Source organism: Chlorocebus sabaeus, chromosome 14 (genome assembly GCF_047675955.1).
Source record: "Chlorocebus sabaeus isolate Y175 chromosome 14, mChlSab1.0.hap1, whole genome shotgun sequence".
NCBI lineage: Eukaryota > Metazoa > Chordata > Mammalia > Primates > Cercopithecidae > Chlorocebus > Chlorocebus sabaeus.
The window spans coordinates 80,551,211-80,575,557 of NC_132917.1; the positions used below are offsets into that span (position 1 = coordinate 80,551,211).

A 24,347-nucleotide genomic window follows, 5' to 3' on the forward strand; every position below is an offset into this window, starting at 1 on the left:
GAAGATTTACAATTTAGGAAGAAGCATTTTTCCTGTGTTATTTTACTTGTTCATTGCAGAAACTGCAGTCCCCCAAACTGTACTCTCTTGGTCTGTCTTCCAGAAAATATGTGTATCCCAGAAGCAGGGAAATGGAAGCACCTATTCACATTCCCCTGTCTGTGAAGCAGGTTGCATACAGTTTTGCTAGGATGTGATAAGGTGATGTCAAACATTTCATTCAGGGCTTGCTACCTAAATGGTGTTTAACAAACATAGTTGATTCTCATTACTCCTGATAGTTATGTTCTATGAAGTCATCATGAACATTTAATTAGCAAATATTTAATCATTGCTCCTAGGGGAAATACAGCATTAGGTTCCTCAGAGCTGCCAGTCAAGACATTTTCTTCAGCTGATCAATACATAACTACGTTTAATGGGTGTTTCTGTTTAGACACTTTATATTTTTGATTCATTAACATTGAACTCACAGCCAATAGCTCTGTAACTCATGCCTGATTGAAACTTAGCTAACACATGTATTTTCTCCATAAGGCTCATGCCAGCCTTCTCATGCTCAGGGACACTAGACACACTTCAGCACCATGCTTGGAGCCATTTTAAACAGCAAAGTTACTAACAAAAAGCACAAAGATACGAAAAACGTAGCAGTAAATAGACTGTAAAAAGTACACTTGTTTACAGTACGAGAGCTGAGAAAGGAAGGCAGAGCATTGCCTTTTCAACCTCATCTGGGAATATGCATGTCGGGCAACTCAAATTTTTTGCTGCTCTGCCCACATTTGCAAATGACCACAAAAATGCTACAAGCCTTGATTTTGGGGTTACAAATATATTTTAGAGAGTAGGCAAATTGGCAAATGAAGGAATCCATGAATAAGGAGAAGACTGCAGTTTTCCCTTTTCTACATTTTCTTACCTAGCAGTTATTGAAAATGAACCCACGCTTCCTAATTTTATACTTTATCCCATTATAACTTTTCTGCCTACGTACTCAAAGGCTTTAACGAGGAGCCACAGGCATGCCACCACCCTAAAGGAGATGGGGGAGGGCTGGGAGTAGGCGTGCCATCCCTGGCATGCCCTGGGTAGGGGATTTTTGTTTGGTATCTCTCTGTAGACACCTTCATTTACACTCAGAAAGTAGCCCCATCCTCCCCCACTTGAATGCTCAGATAGTGTTTAAAATTCCTCTCCTTTCCAGCGACAGAAGGCCGTTTTTCTTTTTTCCCTTCTCTGAACAGATTTCAGTGTTGAAAGAGGTGCATTCTTTCATCTGGTAAAAGTTTCCTGAGACCAAATATAAAAATTGTCAAGAATAGCTTCTTTTGAACAAACATATGCCATCAAAGCGGCAGAGAAGTTCTGTTATTGCCAGTGCACACGTAGCTTTGGATATCTCTGTATTTTTCATATGTGGGAGTGGGACGGGGACTTTGGGGCGCTTATCAGCCTGTGCTCGTGGCCTCCCTGGAATGGAGAAAGACGTGCTTTCCGAAATGGCAGGGTAGCTCATAAGCCTTTGCAGGGTCCTGCTCTGCCATCCGCAGAAGGCAGAGTCAACATACGGTCTGTACTTCCTTTGTCACCGTCACTCACGCTTTTTCTGTAACCCACGCAGGCCATCATGGCGCAACTACCGCAGGAGGAGAAGGCAAAAATAGCTGAGCAGGTGGAGATATTCCATCAAGAGAAAAGCAAGCTGGATGCAGAAGTGGCCAAATGGGACGACAGCGGCAATGATATCATTGTACTGGCCAAGCAGATGTGCATGATCATGATGGAAATGACAGACTTCACAAGGTGAGGCCCAGAGCCAGGGAGCTGAACATTTTTTCATTAAACCCAGAGGTGTAGCAGTGTGTATTAGCATGTGAGAGCCTGCTGAAAAATTAAAATATACCAAGGCAAGGTGGTGATATTATAAATTTACATGTATAAGTCAAAATGATCTGGACTTAATTCCTAGCAGATAGGTAGGTCTTTTTGGTCAAGGAGAACAGATTCAATGTTGTAATTATTGTTGTAATTTATCTACCCTAAGGCAGTCATAAAATCAAACCCCTAGGGATGGGTGACTCATCTTTGTGCTATTTTGCAATATGCTTAAATATTATTCTGAAGATAAAGTGAATGATTCGTTAATATCCCTTTGGAAAAATATGTACGTGTGTGTGTGTGTGTGTGTATGCGCGTGCACGCATGTATACATGTAGTATGTTGTAATACTAGCTTGATGATCTAGCATTAATTTAAGCTCACATTTTATTCTTACATATTAAGAATCAGGTACAACAATCTAAGATTCCATTGTTTTCACAGAGAAATTGAAGTTGTGTAAGATTTATTTCCTTTAACTCTGAGCTAGTACCTTTGACAAATCAAGTGACCAGTCAGAATTTTGTCAGGAGTCTTTTCTTCAACAAGGGTTAGTGCTCTTTCTATCAATGCATTTTGGTCTCTTCTTTAAAAGAAGGTGATATATCTGCCCTTTCAACACAAAGGGCAAACCAAGGGAGAGCAAAACTCAATAGGAACCTCCCTGAATTTTGAATCAGAATATCAGGTGATTTGGGGGGAGGTCTCTTACTCTCTGTTTGCGAAATAGTGAAATAACACTTGTCTTATCAACTTCAGAAGAGAGTTTTTAAATCCAAAGAGATACTGCAAGTATAAATTATGTTGCCATACAAATATAAACTAGCGTTTTACCATAGGTTTTTTTTCTGGAAAACACACATATACGCGAAGATGTATTAATGATTTAACATGATATTTGTTATTGAAATAATATAAGATATATGGGAATGTCAAGACATCATCTTATGTGTGGCAACTTTTTTTAATGGTTGTTGAATGCTTCTAATAAGAAAAGGCTAGAGTTGATTAAAAGTTATAATTTAATATGGAATATCTCTGTGTCACCCCCTTTGCCTCTGGCCAATACTTACTAATGACATAGCTTGGCCCTTTTTCCAAATATTTTAAAATTGTTTTTTACTTCAGTGGAATGACTTTACTGTTATGAAGGAGCCTTTCGAGACTTTTAAATGTCATTGTATTCATGAGAAGTTCAAATTTGTACATTTGGCTAGTCTTTGTAGACTTCACACATTTATTTCACAAAACATAACAGCAGGAAAAAAGTCTGAGCCATTATTTCAGTCTGAAACTTCCTACAAATCAGACTATTATGGCAGCCTCAGTCGTTGTTTCTCAAGGCCTATGATGACTTAATTTGCTTGCTTTCAACATTTTATTAGTACTTTATCTGATGATTATCCAATCCATTAATAGCATCACTTGAACAAATAATCTCATTAAAGTGAATAATGAATCTGGTCATGTTACTAGTTTTGATCAGGAGCACATTTTATAATTCTCTAGATTATATAACTGGTCAAGGCACAGTTATAAAAGATATATTTGAGGGGTCTTGTTACATGGTGTTAAATAAGGCACATGTCTGTTAGTCAAAGTATAGTTTTAAAAGTGAGAAGAAGGTGTCTTCAATTTCCTAGGAATTTCATATCATTTTATGCTGATTTAAATGATGAAATGTCTAGGGAGCTACTAGTTACAATTTTTCCCACCGCATGGTGAGTAGTTTTGTGTTCTTTTTGTTAGGGCAAAGGGAGGAGTATAGTAATTAATGACTAGAGAACCAGAGTAGACTGTGTGTTTGAAATGCAACATAGGAAGTTGAGGCTTCATTGATGCCTCCATCTGCACAGCCTGTTTTTTTTACAGACAGCTGAATAGTGCCTTTCTTTGTGGCCTCTCACCTAAGTTCACTATATTTGACCTTATACATTGTTATTATTGCCCTTCCACTTGCATATTCCACTTCAAGGAGGAATAATTTTAGGTCTGTAACTCTAAACATTCTTAAGTACCATTTTCTCTTATTTAAAGAAATGGATATAACTGATTAGGAATTGAAACTTGGCTACTTTCCTTAATGTATATGTGTAAAGGGCATGTGGGTACACAATACCCTGGCATTTATTATCTTGTTATTTTATTCTTATCACTAGCTAATTCATTAATTTGATTCAGTAATCTCAATGATATCCACTCCATTATTATTAAAATTGGAAGGGTTCTGCCTCATTATATGTGTAATAACTTCTTCATGGAAGATAAAACTGATTATGCCTCATGTCTTTTTCCCACTCAGTTCTTGACTTCCATCTCATCGACAATGGCAGAAGCACCATCCTGCATGGAGTGAATTCATGCTTTTCATGTCATTTTTCAGAAAGAAATAGCATGTTGCTAGTCTTGCTTCCCAATAACAAAAGGTGTGCAGATAGCAACAGCTCAAGTTTAATTGTACAGCAAAGAACAAAGCTGTTTTTAGAATCAAACTTAAGTTCAAATCTTCAACAGTTTTGAGACTGTCAAATACTGAGCACTAGACTCAGAAATCACATAATCATTCTATGTTTCCCAAACTTGATCTCCTGGCTTAGTTCACATGCTCAGTAGTACCTCAGCTGGTCTTTTGCTTCAGATTCTCCACTCATCCAGGCCACATCTTTCCGGTGAAGGGCAGTCATCCAGCTTCCTTTGCACCAAAACTTTCATTAGCTCCTTTTTTCACAGAATAAAAATCCTTGTGTTTGCTCTTCAAGGTCTACCTTTCTTGACCTTTAGGCTTCTGTCCTACTGTTGTACATGTTTAACGTCTGACCTTACAACCTATTCCAGGAAGTACCTGAAACAGTTCAACTTGTGATTCTGTAGTTCTACGTGAGTTCTTGAAATTCCCCAGATGCACTCAACTGTTCTACTGTGCTGTCTTCATACTGCCTCAGCTGATTAGTAAAATTTCCCAAGCATATTCAGAAGTCTCTGAAAAGTGACTTTTATGGTTCAGTACATTTGCAAATACCCTTTTTATGTGCTATATCTCATTATTGGAGAGTCACATTTGGTATTAACATGTTAGAGGTATTGAGAAGGCATAAAAAATAACTTGGATTAACTCAGAATTTGAATTTTGAATACTAAGTATATTAGAATATACTGAGGCATAGATTTTTCACATTAGTACTTATTACCTTCTCACAAAATAAATGTGAATTAGTTCATAAATGGTGATGTGATGGCAGTGATGCGGTAATACTTTTCCTTGACTTTCTTTTTTGGAGTGACCACTTCACGGGAAAGACTCCAGATACTGACCTTTGCATCAGAATTATCTATGTCCAAAAGAGAGAGTGTTTCAAGAATCTATGTAAGTAGAGTTAATTATATGGCTTGATGCTCTTTCCAAGGAAACTAAAAACATACTCCAGATGGGACAATATGATTGCTCCTGCATTCAGAACATGAGATTACCCATAGCATCTTTTAAAACCCACAAAATACAAAATCTGGTCTAAGGTAGAAAAACACAAGGGCTATGGGTCGCAATTTTAAAATGGGGAGATAAACCAATGTGGCCAATCTTCTTGTCGATATTGTCTTCCATGGATAGAAAGACTCAAACTTCTGATGCTTTCATGGATGGGATTTTCTTTTTCTTCCTTTTTTTTTTTTTTTTTTTTTTTTTCTGTTGGCTATTTGTTTCTTGTTTCAGTGCCCACTTCACATTATCTAAATGACTGTAGCTCATTTTGACTTGTGCTGTCCAATATAGTAGCCACTAGCTGTATATGACTACTTAAATTGTTTTTCTATTATGGTATGTATCGTGGAGTTTACCATCTCAATCCTTTGTAAGTGTACATTTCTATGGCATTCAGTACATTTACACCTTTGTGCAACCATTACCACCCTCCATCTCCAGAACGTGTTCATCTTCCTCAACAGATACTCTGTACCTACAGAATGTAAACTCCCCATCTGCCTTCCGTTTCTATGAATTTGACTAATATAGGTATTTCATATAAGTTGAGTCATACAATATTTGTTCTTTTGTGACTGGCTTATTTCATTTAGCACAATGTCTTCAAAGTTCATGCATATATTGTAGCATATACTCAAATGCTTTTCCTTTTAAAGGTTTAATAATGTTCCATTGAATGCATATACCACCCACATTTTCTTTATCCATTCATCTCTTAATGGGCACTTCAGTTGCTTCCACCTTTTGGCTATTATGAATAATGCTGCACTGTACATGAGTGTATAAGTATACAAGTTCTTGCTTTCATTTCTTTTAAGTGTATACCCAGAAGTGGAATTGCAGGATCATATAGTAATTCTTTTAAATGTTTGAGGAATCACAATATTATTTTTCACAGTGGCTGCACCATTTTACATTCCCACCAGCAATACACAAGTGTTCCAAGTTTTCCACAATGGTCAAATTTCTCCACATCCTTGCCAAAGCTTGTTTTCTGTTTTTCTTGATAGTAGCCATCCTAAAGGATGTAAAGTGGTATCTCATGGTGGTTTTAATTTGTCTTTCCCTAATGATTAATTATGTTGAACATCTTTCCTATGCTTATTGGCATTGTATATCTCATTTGGAACAATGTCTGTCCAAGTCTTTTGCCCATTTTTCAGTTGGGTTGTTTGCTTTTTTGTTGTTGAGTTGTAGGAGTCCTTGGTATATTCTGGATATTAATTTCTTATCAAGAATTACAAATTCCTGATAAAGAATTACTATTTTCTCTTACTTTGTTGGCTTCGTTTTCACTATTTGTTGATAGTGTTCTTTGACACACAAAAGTTTTTAATCTTGAAGTTCAACATCTTTTTTTTTGTATTATTGCTTATACTTTTAGTGTCATATCCAAGAAATTATTACCAAATCCAATGTCATGAAGTTTTCTCCTGTGTTTTCTTCGAGTTTTATACTTTAGTTCTTATGTTTAGGTCTTTCATCTATTTTCAGTTAATTTTTAAATGAGGTATAACATGAGTACTGCTGCTTCTTTTGCATGTAGATAATCCAGTTTTCCCAGCACCATTTATTGAAAACACTGCCCTTTTCCAAGACCTAAATCTTAGCAAAAATCTTAATACCTTTGTGGAAAATCATTTGACTTTATATATGTAAGGGTCTATTTTTGAACTCCACTCTATTCTGTTGGTCTCCATGTCTGTCTTTATGCCCGTATGACACTATTTTGATTATTGTAAGTTTTAAAATCAAAGTGTGAGGCCTACAATTTTTGTTATTTTCAAGATTGCTTTGGCAATTTGTGTTACCTTGAGATTCCATGTGAATTTTAGGATCGATTTTTAAATTTTGGCCAAAAATGCCTTTGGGTTTTGATAGAGATTACAGTGGATCTGTAGATCTTTTTCAGCAGTATTGACATCTTAAGTCTTCCAATCCACATTTATTGAATGACTTTACATTTTCTTTTGTAATTTCAACAATATTTTGTAGTTTTCAGCATGCAAGTCTTCTGACTCCTTGGTTAAGCTTATTCCTAAACATTTAATTTTTTTTGATACTATTGTAAATGGAGTTATTTTCTTCATTTTCTTTTAGGATTTTTTTATTACTAGTGTCTAGAAACATTTTGTATCCTGCAACTTGCCTGAATTCAGTTATTAGTTTTACCAGGATTTTTTTTTTAAGAATCTTAAGCATTTTCTACATGTAAGATCATGTCACCTGTTAACAGAGATAATGTTGCTTCTTCCTTTCCAATTTGAATGCCTTTTAGTTCTTTAACTTGCCTGATTGTACTGGCTGGGACTTCCAGTACTATGTTAAATAGGAGTGGCAAGAGCAGGCATCCTTGCTTTGATCCTAGTCTTAGAGGTAAAGCTTTTGTTATTCACCATTGAGTATACATAAAGTAAGCTGTGGGTTTTAAAATTTTCATTAAGATGAAATAAAACTGAAACATTATTTGACAGTTTCTTTTAAAGCTAAAAACCTGTGTGGTGTTATTTCTGAGGTCTCTGTTATGTTCTATGGTGTATATGTATGTTTTGGTACCAGTACCATGCTGTTTTGGTTACTGTAGCTTTGTAGTATAGTTTGAAGTCAGGTAGCATGATGCCTCCAGCTTTGTTCTTTTTGCTTAGGATTGTCTTGGCTATACAGGCTTTTTTTGTTGTTACATATGAAAAGTAAAGTAGTTTTTTCTAATTCTGCAAAGAAAGTCAATGGTAGCTTGATGGGAATAGTACTGAATCTATAAATTACTCTGGGCAGTGTGGCCATTGTCACGATATTGATTCTTCCTATCCACGAGCATGGAATGTTTTTCGATTTGTTTGCATCCTCTCTTACTTCCTTAAGCAGTGCTTTGTAGTTCTCCTAGAAGAGTTCTTCACATCACTTGTAAGTTGTATTCCTAGGTATTTTATTCTCTATGTAGCAATTGTGAATAGAAGTTCATTCATGATTTGGCTCTCTGCTTGTCTATTGTTGGTGTATAGGAATGCCTGTGATTTTTGCACATTGATTTTGTATCCTGAGACTTAGCTGAAGCTGCTTATCAGCTTAAGGAGTTTTTTTGGGCAGAGACAAGAGTGTTTTTTTTTGTTGTTGTTGTTGTTGCTTTTTGAGATGGAGTCTCGCTCTGTCTCCCAAGCTGGAGTGCAGTGGTGCGATCTGGGCTCACTGCGAGCTCCACCTCCCGGGTTCACGCCATTCTCCTGCCTCAGTCTTCCAAGTAGCTGGGACTACAGGCACCCACCACCACACCTGGCTAATTTTTTTTTGTATTTTTAGTAGAGATGAGGTTTCACCATGTTAGCCAGGATGGTCTCTATCTCCTGACCTCGTGATCTGCCCGCCTCGGCCTCCCAAAGTGCTGGGATTACAGGCCTGAGATACTGTGCCAGGCTGACAAGGGGTTTTTCTAAGTACACAATCATGTCGTCTGCAAACAGAGACAATTTGACTTCTTCTCTTTCTATTTAAATAAACTTTGTTTCTGTTGCCTGATTGCCCTGGCCAGAACTTCCAATACTATGTTGAATAGGAGTGATGAGAGAGGGCATCCTTGTCTTGTGCCCGTTTTCAAAGGGAATACTTCCAGCTTTTGCCCATTCAGTTTGATATTGGGTATGGGTTTGTCATAAATAGCTCTTATTATTTTGAGGTATGTTCCATCAATGCCTAGTTTGTTGAGAGTTTTCAACATGAAGTGATGTTGAATTTTATCAAAGGTCTTTTCTGCTTCTATTAAGATAATCATGGTTTTTTTCATTGGTTCTGTTTATGTGATGCATTACATTTATTGATTTGCCTATGTTGAACCAACCTTGAATCCCAAGGATGAAGTTGACTTGATCATGGTGGATAAGCGTTTTGATGTGCTGCTGGATTTGGTTTGCCGGTATTTAATTGAGGATTTTCGTATCAATGTTCATCAGGGATATTGGCTTCTACAACCATCTGATCTTTGACAACCCAGACAAAAACAAGCAATGGGGAAAGGATTCCCTATTTAATAAATGGGTGCTAGGAAAACTGGCTAACCATATGCAGAAAACTGAAACTGGACCCCTTCCTTACACCTTATACAAAAATTAAGATGGATTAAAGACTTAAATGTAAAACCCAAAACCAAAAACAAACAGAAACCCTAGAAGAAAACGTGGGTATAACCATTCAGGACAATAGGTGTGGGCAAAGACTTCATGACTGAAACACCAAAACCAATTGTAACAAAAACCAAAGTTGAAAAATGGGATCTAATTAATCTAAAGAGCTTCTGCACAGCAAAAGAAACTAGCATCAGAGTGAACAGGCCACCTACAGAATGGGAGAAATTTTTTGTAAACTACCCATCTGACAAGGTTCTAATATCCAGAATCTACAAGAAACTTAAACACAGTTGCAAGAAGAAAAGCACTATCAAAAAGTGGGCAAAGGATATGAACAGACACTTGTCAAAAGAAGACATTTATGTGGCCAACAAACATATAAAAAAAGCTCATCATCACTGATCATTAGAGAAATGCAATTCAAAACCACAATGAGATACCATCTCGTGCCTGTCAGAATAGAGATCATTAAAAAGTCAGGAAACAATAGATGCTGGCAAGGCTGTGGTGAAATAGGAATGTTTTTACACTGTTGGTGGGAGTGTAAATTAGTTGAACCATTGTGGAAGACAGTGTGGCAATTACTCAAGGCTCTAGAACTAGAAATAATACCATTACTGGACATATACCCAAAGGATTATAAATCATTCTACTACAAAGATACATGCATATGTATGTTTATTGCAGCACTATTTACAATAGTATAGACTTGGAACCATCTCAAATGCCCATCAGTGATAGACTGGCTAAAGAAAATCTGGCACATAAACATGATGGAATACTATCCAGCCATAAAGAAGAATGAGATCATGTTAATTGCAGGGACATGGATGAAGCTGGAAGCCATCATTCTCAGCAAACTAACACAGGAACAAGAAAACACTACATGTTCTCACTCACAGTTAGGAGTCGAACAATGAAAACACATGGACACAGGGAGGGGAACAACACACACTAGGGCCTGTCAGGGGTTGGGGAGCAGGGGAAGGAAGAGCATTAGGACAAATACCTAACACATGCAGGGTTTAAAACCTAGATGACAGGTTGATAGGTGCTGCAAACTACCACGCCACATGTAAACCTAGTAACCTGTACATTTGGCAGACATATCCTGGAACTTAAAGTAAAAAAAAATCTCAATAAACTAAAAAGGGATTTATATAGGGCCCAGATATTTTGCTCTCAGACATTTATCCAGAGACATAAAAACTTGTATTTACCCCAAATCCTATACATAAACATTTACATCAGGTTTATTTGTAATAGTCCCAAACTGGAAACTACCCAAATGTCCTTCATTGGGCAAATGGTTAAGCAAACTGTGTTACATCTATGCCATAGACTACTACTCAGCTATAAAAACGCATGCAATGATTTGGATAAACCTTAAGATAATTATGCTGAGTGAAAAACAGTTATCTCAAATATTTCATACAGTATGATTCCATTTAGATAGCATTCCTGACATAAAATTTTAAAGGTGGAGAAGAGATTCATGATTTAGGAATGTGTTAGGGTTGGGTTAAATGGTATAAAGAGTACGAAAGAAACTTATAGCAATAGTACAGTTTTGTGTCTCAATTGTAGTAGTCACTTGAAGTTATACTTACACAAGTGCATAAAAAATAGTGAAAGATGAATATTCCCTATGAATTTTACCAGTATCAGTTTCCTGGTTTTGCTATTGTACTATAGTTATACAAGATATTAACATTGAGAAAGGCTGAGAGAAGAATGAATAGGACATTTCTACACATATCTTTGAATTTCCTCAATATCTATAATATTTCAAAATAAAAAGTTAAAAATAGAAGACAATTAAATAAATCTAGTTCCTCAGTCACACTAGCCATCTTTTAAGTGTCCTGTAATTACATGTGGCTAATGACTCCATATTGGATAGTGCAGAGTTATAGGATGCCCATCATTACAGAAATTCTGTTAACATTGCTATAGACACTTGAACGTCTGAAGGAGCTTTAGAATTCACTTGAAACCTATTCAATGACAGCATTAAAAGAAAATGCTACCCTTGCTACATAAGCCAAATTCAAGGTCTTCTCTTTTAAAGATACTAGTTATTATTCCACAGTTATTTCTCAACTACCAGTAAGGGCAGCCGTGCCATCTGTTATGTAAGCAAAAGGAAATGAGTGACTTTGGTCCCCCACCCCCAGAAATGGCCTGACTATTTTTTTTCTATTTCCCTTCTCTTCTGTTCACGATGTGGGGAAAGTGGGTCATGTCACTAATTTTGTGCTCATTTAAAGAAACCTGGGCCTTGAAACTTTCTTAGAAGGTGTTACATCATACTCAGAACCACATATGAGATATTCAGGATTTCCCAGATGATTCAAATAATTTTCTTCATTTTACAAATGACTTTAACTGCATTTTAGTAGTTCAAATTTTTATGAATATTTAGACAATTGAATTTGACAGTTGGCAGTTTTTCTCATGTTCTTTTTCTGGGTATTTTTGCATTCTGTGTTTATGTTTTATAGTAATACATTTACTTATACAGAATTTAAAGATAAAAGGTAATAAAATTTAAAAATAAAATTGTTTGGGAAAGGATTAATTTTTCAATATATTGTCAAGGGACAATTGGTTACTGGTTAGAAAAATAGAGTGTGATTCCTATCTTACCCTATACAAAAGGCATAAACTATAGGTGGATTTAATATCTAAATATAAAAAAGGAAACTTTAAAATTTTAGAATAAAATGGAAGGATATTTTTAATTACCTTGGGATAAGGAAGAGCTTCTTAAAGAATATATGAAAAGCACAAACTATAGTATGAATAATACATTTGACTACAATAAAATTAAAATTTGTTTTTAAAAACTCTGAAAAAAGAAACCTAACATACAGCCAAGACTAGAAGTAATTTGCAATATAACAAAAGATCAGAATCCAAAATACCTGAAGAGCTTAGATAAGCAATTTAGAAAAAGAGTCAATAGAAAAATATGCGAAAGATTTGAAGACAACTCAAAGAAAATATATGAATCATTGATAATGATCAATAAATGATTGAGACTCAGTCTCTTCTGTCATAACAGAAATGAAAATTAATTTTTTTATAACCATCAACTTGACAAGTGAATACATTTTAACATCGAAACGACTGAACATATCTACAGAAAAATAAATATTCCACTGTCCTCCTCCTCCTGGGTTCAAGCGAACCTCTCATATCAGCCTCCAAGTAGCTGGGACTACAGGATGGTCTTAAGCCTCTGAGCTCAAGCAATCTATCAGCCTCAGCCTCCCAAAGTGCTGGGATTACAGGTGTGAGGCACCAAGCCCAGCCAATATATGACTTTAATTAAAGTAACTTGTACAACTATCACCTAGCTCAAGAAACCTTCATATACCCTTTTTTAGTCACAATACCTTTATTCTCGACTAGTTGTAACTATTACTTTGAGCTTTTTCAAGATCTGATAATAGTCTATGGGGGGAAAAAGTCCTGAACTTTGTAGCATTTGCTTATGGCCATGAAGTAAATATTCCCATCATGGCAGATTTTAAGCTCCCAACATTTCAACTGGCTTGCCCAGTTCCTAAAAACCTAACAAATAATTCTCGTATATATGAGCCTATTCAGCACTCATGTCAATTCTGTCATTTCTTTCTTTGGATTTCCTTCTTTTTTTTTTTGCTACCTAAGTGAGCATCTTTAGTTTTTAGTTGCTTCTGACAATATCATTATTATGTAACTTAATGAAATTATTTTCCTTCTGATATTCTGGAAGAGTTTAAATAGCATAGAGATTATCTTCTCTTTAAAGGTTTAGTTAACTCCTATAAGAAACTACCTGGATTTACTAATATTTTTCTTTTCTTTTCTTTCTTTTAATGAGTTCTATCTGACAACTTTCTTTCTTCCATGGAAATCAGACTGTTTGAATTTTTCAAAATCTCCTTTCTGGTCCATTTTGATAAATTATATTCTCCTAGAAACTTATTTCATCTGTTTTCACATTTATTTATATATATTTGAGAAAGCAGCTTTATGATACTTTTTTTTTTTTTTTTTTGCTTTTCTGAGATTATTGCTCTTTTCTAAGGTTATTGCTCTCTTTTTTACATTTGGATATTTTTCTCCTGTTTTTTCTTGATAGCATTCTAAATATATTTTCTATATCTTTTTGGTTTAGAGCTAGTTTTAGGATTTATTCATAACTTCTAGTGTTTTGTTTTCTGACTCATTAATCTGTTTGTAATTTTATTAGTTTTTCCCAACCTCTTCTTTCTGAATTCTTGAGCCATCTATTTAATGTTTTTTGTAACTTGTGTATTAATGTATATAGTTAAGGCTACTTGTTTTTCTCTGAGCACGTTACTTTGCATTCTTAAGAATGAATCATATTTAGCAAAAAGTGTACTAAATTGTGATTTAGGACACATAGACTTCGATCTTGTTTCTCTCTGTGCATAGCAGTGTCATTTGGGCATGTTATTTTGTCTTTCTCCCTAGGTTTCAGCTTCCCCAACTAGAAAATGAGAAAATATTTGATCTCATAACTTCTATTTTGCTTTCTAATTTTATGAAATATACCCTCATACCCAGGTTGCAACTCCAAGAATTTGAATTGAGTCTACAACGTGAATTCTAAAGTCTCAAACTTTTTTTTCCTAACATACTAGTAAGTCTATGAACTGTAGTCTCTGGTGTAATCGAAATGACATGCTTCTTTTCATTCTTTGTCTACAAAATGAGGTCCTGAGCATCAAGCAGATTCAGGGTCTACATAGACATTCTTCACTAACTTGGAGCATTTTGTCAGAATCAATCAACTGTTGGAAGTTACTATGGAAGGTTCATGAGGAAACATTTTCCAAGATCCTTTGAAATTCTTGAAATACACAATCGTTAGCAATGAAAAATCAAACAGAATGCAGTCTTATTGAATGGGTTAAGATGAAGTTACAACAAATATTGTGTCAGAGTAAACATCAGAAAATAGATTTTCTAAGGTCTAGAAGTTAGAAATATGAATAATGATATTATTAAACATGGACAGATTCTGTATCCAAGCATTCCTTAAAAAATAAAAACAATTTATTTTGTGCTAATAAAAATATGTTAGGAAATAGCAAACAGATTGTCACAGAATCTTTAACTCATCCGTATTACATAAAATTCACATGTGAAATTACTGTCTGTGTTTTAAAATCGAAATAGCAACTGCAAAATCAAAGTACTTTGTGGAAGAGTTAACGTCACTACAATAAAATGAAATACCTTAAGTTGTGTGTCTGTCTCTGTATTTAAATATTAATACAAACCCAGTATATTTTACTTACTAATGTAGAAAAATCCAAGAAGGGGAATTAGTAGAGAATTTGAACAAAATATCATTCATTTACATTAGTTTACTGAGAGACATTTTGTCTTCTGTTTTATAAAATGTTATTTTGTAACAATAGCAATCATTGCCCTCTCTGTATAACCCTACACGGTCTAAATAAAGGTCTAAATAAATCGCTTCTGAATAGTTTTTCTGTACAGTTCACCACATTTCTAACTATAGGAATGTAATCTTGCAGCCTTAAAAAACACGTTGATTTTTACGCACATAAAGAGACCAGGTTAATTAATGATGCTAAAAAATGATAAACATAATTTATGCTTTACCTCTCACAAAAAGGGAAAGAAAAGTTGTGTTACATGCCGCATTTCGTTTAAAGATTTATGATGCAGAGTAATTTCCATTTCCCTTATAATAAATATTTAAAAGACATATTAAATACTTCCCCTAATTGCAAACCTTATATGAAAATATTAGGGTGATGGTTTGGAAGCACAAAAACATTTACTGTCACTCTGTGCTTTGTACGTTCTTTCATAAATCAGTACCGGAAGCACACAAGCCAACAAAACTCTGAAATTCTGGCCAAACAGTTCCCAGTTATGTGTAAGAGATCATTACTTCTCAAAATGCCAAACTGGACTTAAAATTTAAATAATAGAATATAAATATGCTGGACATGATTAGGAAGATAATGCATGTGCATGTATTTTGGCTAGACTCTGCTTAAAATTTTGAATTTTTTCCTTAAGACCTGTATAAGCTTGGATAAGTTACCTAGATCATTTTGGGCTCACTTTATTTTCTAAATGGGAGTGATGATACCTACTTTGTAGAGTTGTTATAAAGTCAAAATGAGGTAGTCTGTACAACAGCTTTTGGTACATGGTAAGCAACTATAAAATTTTCATTTCTCTTGTGATGATCATCTTTTATAATCAGCCATTGTTTAAAAATATAGAACTTAATGTAAAAGATAAAATGTGAACATGCACATAAAAATATGGTAAAATATTTCCAAAAAATGACTTAACATAGAAACTGGAGTTAAGAAAATATTCAAAATTCGACTAATGTGGCCAGTGCCAAATAAAATACAACACTAGACTCCTGGACAAAGGATACGGTAGGTTGATCTCTTTCCCGTCATTAAGTGGATTTCTAATTATGTTGTATATGTTGTTTCAGAGGCAAAGGCCCATTGAAAAATACATCTGATGTCATTAATGCTGCCAAGAAAATTGCCGAAGCAGGTTCTCGAATGGACAAATTAGCCCGCGCTGTGGCTGATCAGGTAATAGAAGAGGGAAGAGTGGGCATATGCTGAGTGGAATCACTAATTAGTGCTTGGGTTTTGTAATTAGTTTTATGCACCCTATAAAATGCCTCTGAAGAATGAATCAGGGGAGAATCACTGATGTTTTACACACTGGTATCTGACTCTCCTGACACTGTGCTGGTGGCAAAGGTAGGTTTAGCTCTGGAGAGAATGCTAAGGCTTCTAACCAAAATTCCTTGAGAAAGAAGAACACATTACTTAGGAGACATCAGCCCCTGAAGAGTCATGGATTGTCCCAGCCTTCCCCATTGAGAAAGGCAACTGTACTGCATGATGAAGGGGGGAAAAGCAGATTTTTAAATTTTCATTGTTGGGCTCTTGGTTTAAACATATTTTTAGAGATTCCTACATAATGCCTTCTTTTGTTTACTTCATGGTGCTTATCACATTTAAAAATATATATATTTAATTCATTGCTTTGCTTTATTTTTCTGTGGCCCCCAGGAAATTTAGATTGCACATTTTAACTGAATGACAGAATGAATAAAGGAGAGAGAAGAGCAACCTGTCTTGTGGTCAGGGAACTGAATTAGCAGAGCTTTAGGGATGCGATGGGTCATGATTTGATGGTGTAAGAAGTTGTGAAGGACTCTTCCAGGACTAGAATGGAAACTGGGGGTAGCACAGTCAGGGGCATTTGGAGATCAAAGGGCAGAAACAAGTTGTGGAATTTGGGAGAACGTCATGTTTTTAAATATAGAAAGAAGAAAGTAAAACTTCACCTTTTGTTATTTAATATGGAGCTCACTCTAATGATACTCTTCTCAATTCATAATAACTTATGCTCCACCATAAATGGGATTATTCCACATGATCAAGAACCTTCAGATTTCTGCTTTATTATAACCCAGACTCAGAGGCATCAGAGATAAATGAAATTCTCAAGAATATCTCTTAATGCTTTCAAACCAAACTAGGATATACATTAAAAGAGTCCTCACCTTGAATGTTTATTTCCATACTTTTCTTTTTATTTGGCTTGAATGGGAACTTTAAAATTCTATTCTAAATGTCTTGTTGCAGTTATAGTCCATTTCTTATGAGTATGTTAGGTAGTAGACTTTTCCAGGTAACTAACTGTTGATTATCCCTATAAGCAACAGTGGTTTACAGTTGGAACCACTTCAGATGGATTGTATCATAAAATATAAGTTTTGAAAATAAAATATTATATATACTATTATCTACATGGAAATATTAACATGAATTTGCTGAGTATACTGCAGTACATTGATGCAAGCTGGAGATATTGAAAGAGAATTGCATCCTTCTCCATATATGGCTCTAGTCTCTGATGATCTGATGATTTCTGAGTCTTTGTGTTGCTTATTATAGTTTTCCTCCCTCATTCCTACATATAAGGGTTGTTCCTCTAAATACTTACTGCCTCAGCATCCCAGGCTCTAACTTCCTTCTTTCAAGTCAATACCAAATTCATACATCTTGTAAAGGCTGAGAAAACAAAACAAACAAAACCCCAGATGATTTTACTGTCAGGATAGCACCTAAGAGTCAATGAATTCTCATTTTAATTTTATTTTACATATAAGATGGCTAATCCAAGAAATTTTTTTGACTTTTGACTTTTGGAGAAACACTTATTGGTTGAGATAACTCAAGTACTATGATAATTTGAGAACCTCTCACAGTTTGTAGGAGTCAAGTGTTAACCCATTGCTATTGCCTAATTTCAGGGCAATATCAACCATGAGGCTTCATAGCATAAACTGAGGTTTTTTTTTTGTTTTTTTTTTTTTTTTGTTGTTTTTTTTTTTTTTTTTTTGACAGACTTCCGTAAGTATTCCAGAAAGTTCATGTAAAGAAAGCAAGAGACAATGAATTTACTTGAAAATATGCATACAAAAAAATTACCAACTAGAAAAGGCCACATTCTTTTTCTGCAAATGTTGAGAAGAGTTGCGATGTGTAGAGTGACCAGAAATTGACCACCCACCAATTTTCTAGGAAGCACTTCTTGGGAGTGAAAATGAGTGGAATTTGAGTGGCTGTTTCATTATACTTTAAATCTCAATGGCGAAAAGTATTTCTCGGCATCTTCAGGCCCCTCAAGTTCAATAGTTTTGGTTGTGACTTTTGTTTCTGATTTTACCTTTTTGGGCTTTCATTTTCAGCTAACTGTGCAACCTGAAGCATAACTAAAAACAGTTGATATGTGAAAAACACATCAAACAAACACACACACACACCCCCAGGATACTAAATTTATTTTGAGATTAAGTGACAGAGTATTTAAATGCTATTTCACAGTGACTCAAACAGATGAAGTTTAAACCTAACCCTCTTTGTGGCATTATTATTGTCATTAGCTGTGAAATAACTTGCAATTTTTGATAAAGAAATCTTTTATTCAGAAAAATGTTATCAAATGCTGCACCTATTTCCATGATTTAGGAGTTAGTTTTCTTGATTCATCATGCCTTTTTAAATGTGTATTTTAACTACTTTGGTTTAAATAACAGAATAGAATGAGTATTACCAAGGACTGGATTAATTACATTTATTTTGCCAGAAAATATTTTATAAAGATTGGAGATATGCATGCCATATAAACTTTTTACGGACTGTTGCATTTCTAATTACTGTTCCATTGAGATAGAACTCTGTTTAATTTGCTGCAAGGTATTTGTATCAAAAGCCTTGTCAGCCCTCTGGGGAGATATCATTTTAAAGTTAATTCCTTTTTGTGTATGGGTCCCTGGAGTAGGATAAATATTACAGTATGAAGTACTTGTAAGAAGCTAAAAACAGTCTCTGTGGAATTCTTTCTTGATAAATGCAGTTAGTGAAAAAATACCACAATGGTGAGTGTTAAATATAAAAAATATCCCTTTATCATTTATTCAGTAGATGGTTATATGTAATCACTGGCTTTACAGTATTGATAAAAGAATTTCCTTTCCTGAGCTTGAGGGAAACTTAGCTCAGAGTCTTTCTCCCATCCTCTTATTCTAAATAAGATACTTTAGTTGTGGCTGTAGGTACTTATTTCTTACAGTATCAAGGATTTGGTGATTTTATGTCCTTTACAAGTGTCAAATTGATACAGAACAATTAAATGACCTGGAAGTAGCTCAAGCTGAACCTTTGATAGCAAAAGAAATATACAGGTATCTCAATTCCTCAGTAGCCATTGGCATTGGAGCCTCAGAAATGTCTTCAGGAGTCACATAAACATCTCTAGAAGCGTTCAGCCAAGCCTTGTGTGTGCTTGATGGACACCCGCCTACTTTGGTCATAATGAAAATTCAGACTCCTTAGCCAGAGTTAACTCTGATGCATCCATTAAAGGACTCTGTTGCTACTCTTATGAACTTCTTTCAGCTGGCTTCAAATAATTCTATCAAATCTGTTTTTCTTACCGTGGTCATGAACCATTTCAGTCTCTCACTTAAAGGCAGGTTATTTTGTTGCTTAAAGTTTGATAAATATTAAATTCCAAAAAATGTAATAAACTTTTTCATAAATGAATGATACATTTATTAAAGAATCAAAGGAAACGAATTGATTTTCTTCCGCCGATGGACTGGGTTGAAACTGTCCCCTATGCTTGGCAGAGACTGCCACACAAAGTGATTTACTTCTAGCATCCTTTGGTCCTCTGCATTAAAATAACATTTCACATAGTGAAAGTTGAAGAAAAATGTAAAATATTTAGGTTTCTTTAGAGTTTAGAAGACAGCAGGTAAAAATACTCATAAACATGTATAGAAGTCCCAATAAGACTTTCTGGAATATCTTCGATATTCTGCTGATACAATTTTATTAAAGTAGAGCCAACCATTCTAAACTACAGTCTGTGGCCTTTCTAAAATGCACTGTGAAGTTAAATGAATGTAATTAAGGTATATGACACTGAAACCTTTTCTTCCTGCAGCTTTTCTATAACAAATGTTAGAAACTGAAGAATACTTACTAATCAAGATCACTCTTTTAATGTTTTATAGTGTCCTGATTCAGCATGTAAGCAGGATTTACTAGCCTACCTTCAACGAATTGCCTTGTATTGTCATCAGCTTAATATCTGCAGCAAGGTGAAGGCAGAAGTGCAGAATCTGGGAGGAGAGCTCATTGTGTCAGGGGTAAGCTGGACTTGGGCTTCACAATGTAAAGTTCCCACCGTTGTACTTCCAAGGCAAACATTCTTGGCAACAGTACTGCTAAAAACACCAAACTACAGTGATTTATAGGGAGGTTTTTTTTTTTTTTTTAATATTATCACCATTATTCCAGACCTTACAATAACTCACAAAGAGCAATTTGATTTTCCAATTACCCTGTGTTTATTCTAGCCTTGTAAAATCTCCTTTCTTCACAAGAAAACTAATTTTGTAGTCTGGAAACTCATTGCCAAGCTGTGACTATTAAAATTATTTGGGGCTTTTGTATATTTACTCATTGTGAGTCTACTTCCTTTTGTTAGTGCTAGTAATTTTCATTCTCTGTTCGGGAGCCAGCCTCTCTATGTGTGGATTGTGTTCACATGTTAGAGACGATGAAAACAATAGGAATTCATTCATCAGGTTCCAATGCATACTAGGTTATCAGTAACCCTTGAAAGCCAGAAGATGTTTGAGTTTAATACAGGTTGATGTGCTGTTGCCAAAAACTAACATAATTGTCAAACACTAACAATTATATATTCTTTGCTCAATCACTCCAGTGTTTCGTTTCTCATGAAAATATAATTATCTAGTCCATTTTTGTCAAATTCCTAGAAATAAGTTCAATGACTATTTAGAAGAATCACAATTTCTTGGCAAGATTTCCAAATATGTGTTGAGGTTCTTCACCTTGGCTTCTTCTCCTCCCTCAACCCCTTTCTCTCAACACAGGGTGCCATTTGTTGCAAATTATTTGCAAGTCCAGAAATGTGGCTCTGACACCTTAGTTCTTTTCCCAGTCAGACATGATGCTACCATTTCAAGTGAGTAATTACAGGTACATAATATTATCGGCATGGTGAATACCTTATGACAATCAGACTAATCACAAAGCTCAGTTCTTCCTGAAGCCATTTTTGGAAATTTAGAAGTTTGGCCATTTGGTAAAAATATGTGGACAAATCATTCTTGAACCCAAATATTTTTGTCCCCATATTATTTGAGTTGCAGAAAACATAGCTGGGAAAAGAACTGATCTGGCTTGCATAGAGACACCATCTGGAAAGCCTGTTTCATGCAGTCCCACCTAGAGCCCAGTAAATTGGCTATTTTGTGCCTCTTCCCAAAGCACAGTCACCTCTTTGCATTTCCAACATGATCCTGCTTCAACATTCTTCAACAACCAAGAGCAATCTGTCTTGCAATGTGTCCTTTCTGCCAAGCTGGTAATTACCAAGATTCTCTCGCCAAGAAGTGATCAAATCATCGCATCTTCCTTGCTGCCTTTCTTATCTTCAGCCTTGATGGTATAGTTTCCCATACCACTCAGCTTTCATGTCCATCTGTATATAGCCCCTGTGGAACTGAGTGCTTTTTGTTCAGCTTGCCTCGTGTGCTTTTATTTGTTACTTTCTAATCTTATTATTTACGTGGATGCGCAAAGCATCTTTGTGGATCTCAGACTCCACAACCTCATCTGGGCAATTTTTACTAGCAGAGCCGCTCTCCATCATCCTCTCAGTACCCATTGTTTGTCACTGCCTCCAAAGCTTCATTGCCATTGTATTTTCTTCATTTAGATGTAGTCCAAACCATCACTGGCTTTTATCACTTGCACTGTTGGCTTTTATAGAGGTGTTTGAGATTGGGAACACCATCAAGAAGCCTGTTTCCTTCTTTGAGTCTTGTTGGCACAGTTCATAAATCCTTGCATGGGAGAAGGCTTCTTTTAGAAGAATGTTGTACAACTTGATAATAATTCTAAGACAAATGCATTATAAAAAGTTTGCTATATATGCTCGGTCATGGGCCTGCTCTTGGCTTCCTCATGATTTATTCCAAGCTTGATTGCTGTTTGGTGCCACACCTACATCTGTAGTCTGCTGTCTTTGCCAATTCTGCCTCCATCTTATTCTTCATGCTCCTTCACTGACGGCCAATGGAGAAAAGAAAAAAAAAATGAATATGCTTACTGTGCAAAATAGCCACAAATGACTGCTTTCAAAGTTCTGAAAGAGTCAAGAATGGGAGACCCCATACACACACATTTTCAATGATTTTGCCAAGAAAGTTACACCCTTTTATTTTGTCACATGGCATGGCAAAGTTGCTGTTTTTTTCTTTTCCAGGAGAAGCCATCATAGTTTAATGTACAATCAAAAAAGAAATACTTAAATCTTCTTTCTTTTTTCCCTGTGTTTATACACATGGGATTCAAAGCCATGGCTTCTCTGAAATGTATGAAAGTCCCCAGGAAAGTTACATTTGTTAGAAGTCAACCTCTCTACCAAAACAAAGAGATTCGGACATATTATTTCCATTTTGCCAAGAAAAGTGATTTTGATGTCAAAACAGAGAGTCACATTTTTAGTCTTATGCTGGCATGATGAACATATGTTAAGCAAAATGCACAATTATGTCTTATGTCAGCGTGTTTTTGTTTTATGTGATTCTATGTATACAAACTGAGAAAGGCCTCTTGTGTTGTGTCTGTTTTTCGCTTGAGAGGTGGGGACAGATAATTTAACAGGTCTTGGAGGAGAATGGATACTAAAGCTCTCCAGGCATCATGATGGTGAACTACAGAAATAAAGCAGTGCAGGATGTGTGCCTATGTATGCTCATCCACTCAACTGCTATCTAAGAAATACCATTGGTTTTCTACCTGGCAATTAGGTTTTTTTTGTCATTGGCTTAAACCTGTCTCAGTAACCAAAAGGTGACATTCTTCTTAAAGTAGAAAATGCATGTGTGAGCCAATTCAGCTTAACCTGGTTACTAAGGGAGTAATGGAAAAGAAAAAATATGATAGAATTGTTAAAGTGAAAGTAGAGGTAACTGAGCTCCAGAAGATTAAACAGTCTATAAACTGGCTTTATTTATTTGCTTAGTTTAATGTTTGCTTAAATTCTTAAGCCAGTTTACAGGCTTTTTGAAAAAAAGAATAGTGAAAGCAGAAAGAAAGACAAAGAGGGGAGGAGAGAAGAGGCATAAAGGAAGAAGGTTGAAGAAAAGAAAAAAGAGAAAGTTAAGGATAACATATCATAAATTAGTTTAGTGCAAATAATGTCCATTAAATGTGACAGCATTATCTTATGGAAGAAAAGTTAAGCTATGTATTTTTTAGTATTTAAATACTATTTTGAATTCAAATGTGTTCCAATATCATAATATGGGTATTACCTGTATATTTAATTATCATGTTTTTGACTAAGTTTTGTTTGCTAGTTTTCACAGGGTTTAATCAGCGCCTTTAAAGTTAAAAATGGAGATGTATACATGGACCTGGAAAAATGAAAATCATTCTATGACCTTTAATATTTTGTAGCTACCAAAAGATTTATACATTGCATATGATTCTGAACAAAATTAGAATTACTAATGTAGGATTTTTAAATTATGTATACTGAATATCAAACATTCTAATAAACCTGATAAAGCCTACCTAAACTGTTTTTTAAAGTTAAAGGATAACAGGAGCCTCATTAAAACAATGAAGTCAGAACATAACAGCAATAACCCTACTTTGATCAGGAATTCGATGTTCAGGAGAGACGAGGATGTAATTTATGGCCAAATGTACACAAAAAATGGTACAAATTTTAATAGATTTTATTACATATAAATGTCTTTATATTAACAAAATATTTGAATCAAGTTTGGAGGTGAGGAATGCTAGTTGCTTAAGTCCTTGGGCTGAATGAATGAATTACTGACCTATTCCTGAGAGACTGAGAAGCTTGCCCTAATATGTACTTTTGTTCTTTGCCATTTAAATATCTCTTTTCCAATTCTGAATGCCTCTCAATTGGGTTTAGGGGAGAAGTTTGGCAAGGTGAACAAGTTATTCTTGTGACACTGGTAGGATTTGAATTGGTAGAGAACATTGGAGACTGAGGGGTCAATTACAGTAATTCTTGTTGCCCATGTTTCACATTATTTTAAAAAATTGGACTCTAATTATAATCAACATGAATATTCATGGTATAGGTAATACATTCCTAAAAATGTTGGAAACTGATAATATTAAAATCAATTCTACCTGACACTGGCATATCTTCAAAGATGCATATGTGCATACAAACAC

At 35.1% G+C, this 24,347-nt stretch overlaps 1 protein-coding gene across 5 annotated transcripts in view; it reads left to right on the forward strand.

Annotated features, from left to right (window-relative positions):
• CTNNA2 (catenin alpha 2) overlaps nucleotides 1-24,347 on the forward strand; it is a 1,149,887-nt gene that overhangs the window by 1,090,181 nt on the left and 35,359 nt on the right. For all 5 annotated transcript variants that reach the window (XM_007970059.3, XM_007970060.3, XM_073023121.1 and 2 more), the window contains 3 exons: nucleotides 1,625-1,806; nucleotides 15,989-16,094; nucleotides 20,105-20,239. In XM_007970059.3, the coding sequence (XP_007968250.1) occupies nucleotides 1,625-1,806; nucleotides 15,989-16,094; nucleotides 20,105-20,239 (423 nt within the window). The remainder of the gene's footprint in view (nucleotides 1-1,624; nucleotides 1,807-15,988; nucleotides 16,095-20,104; nucleotides 20,240-24,347) is intronic.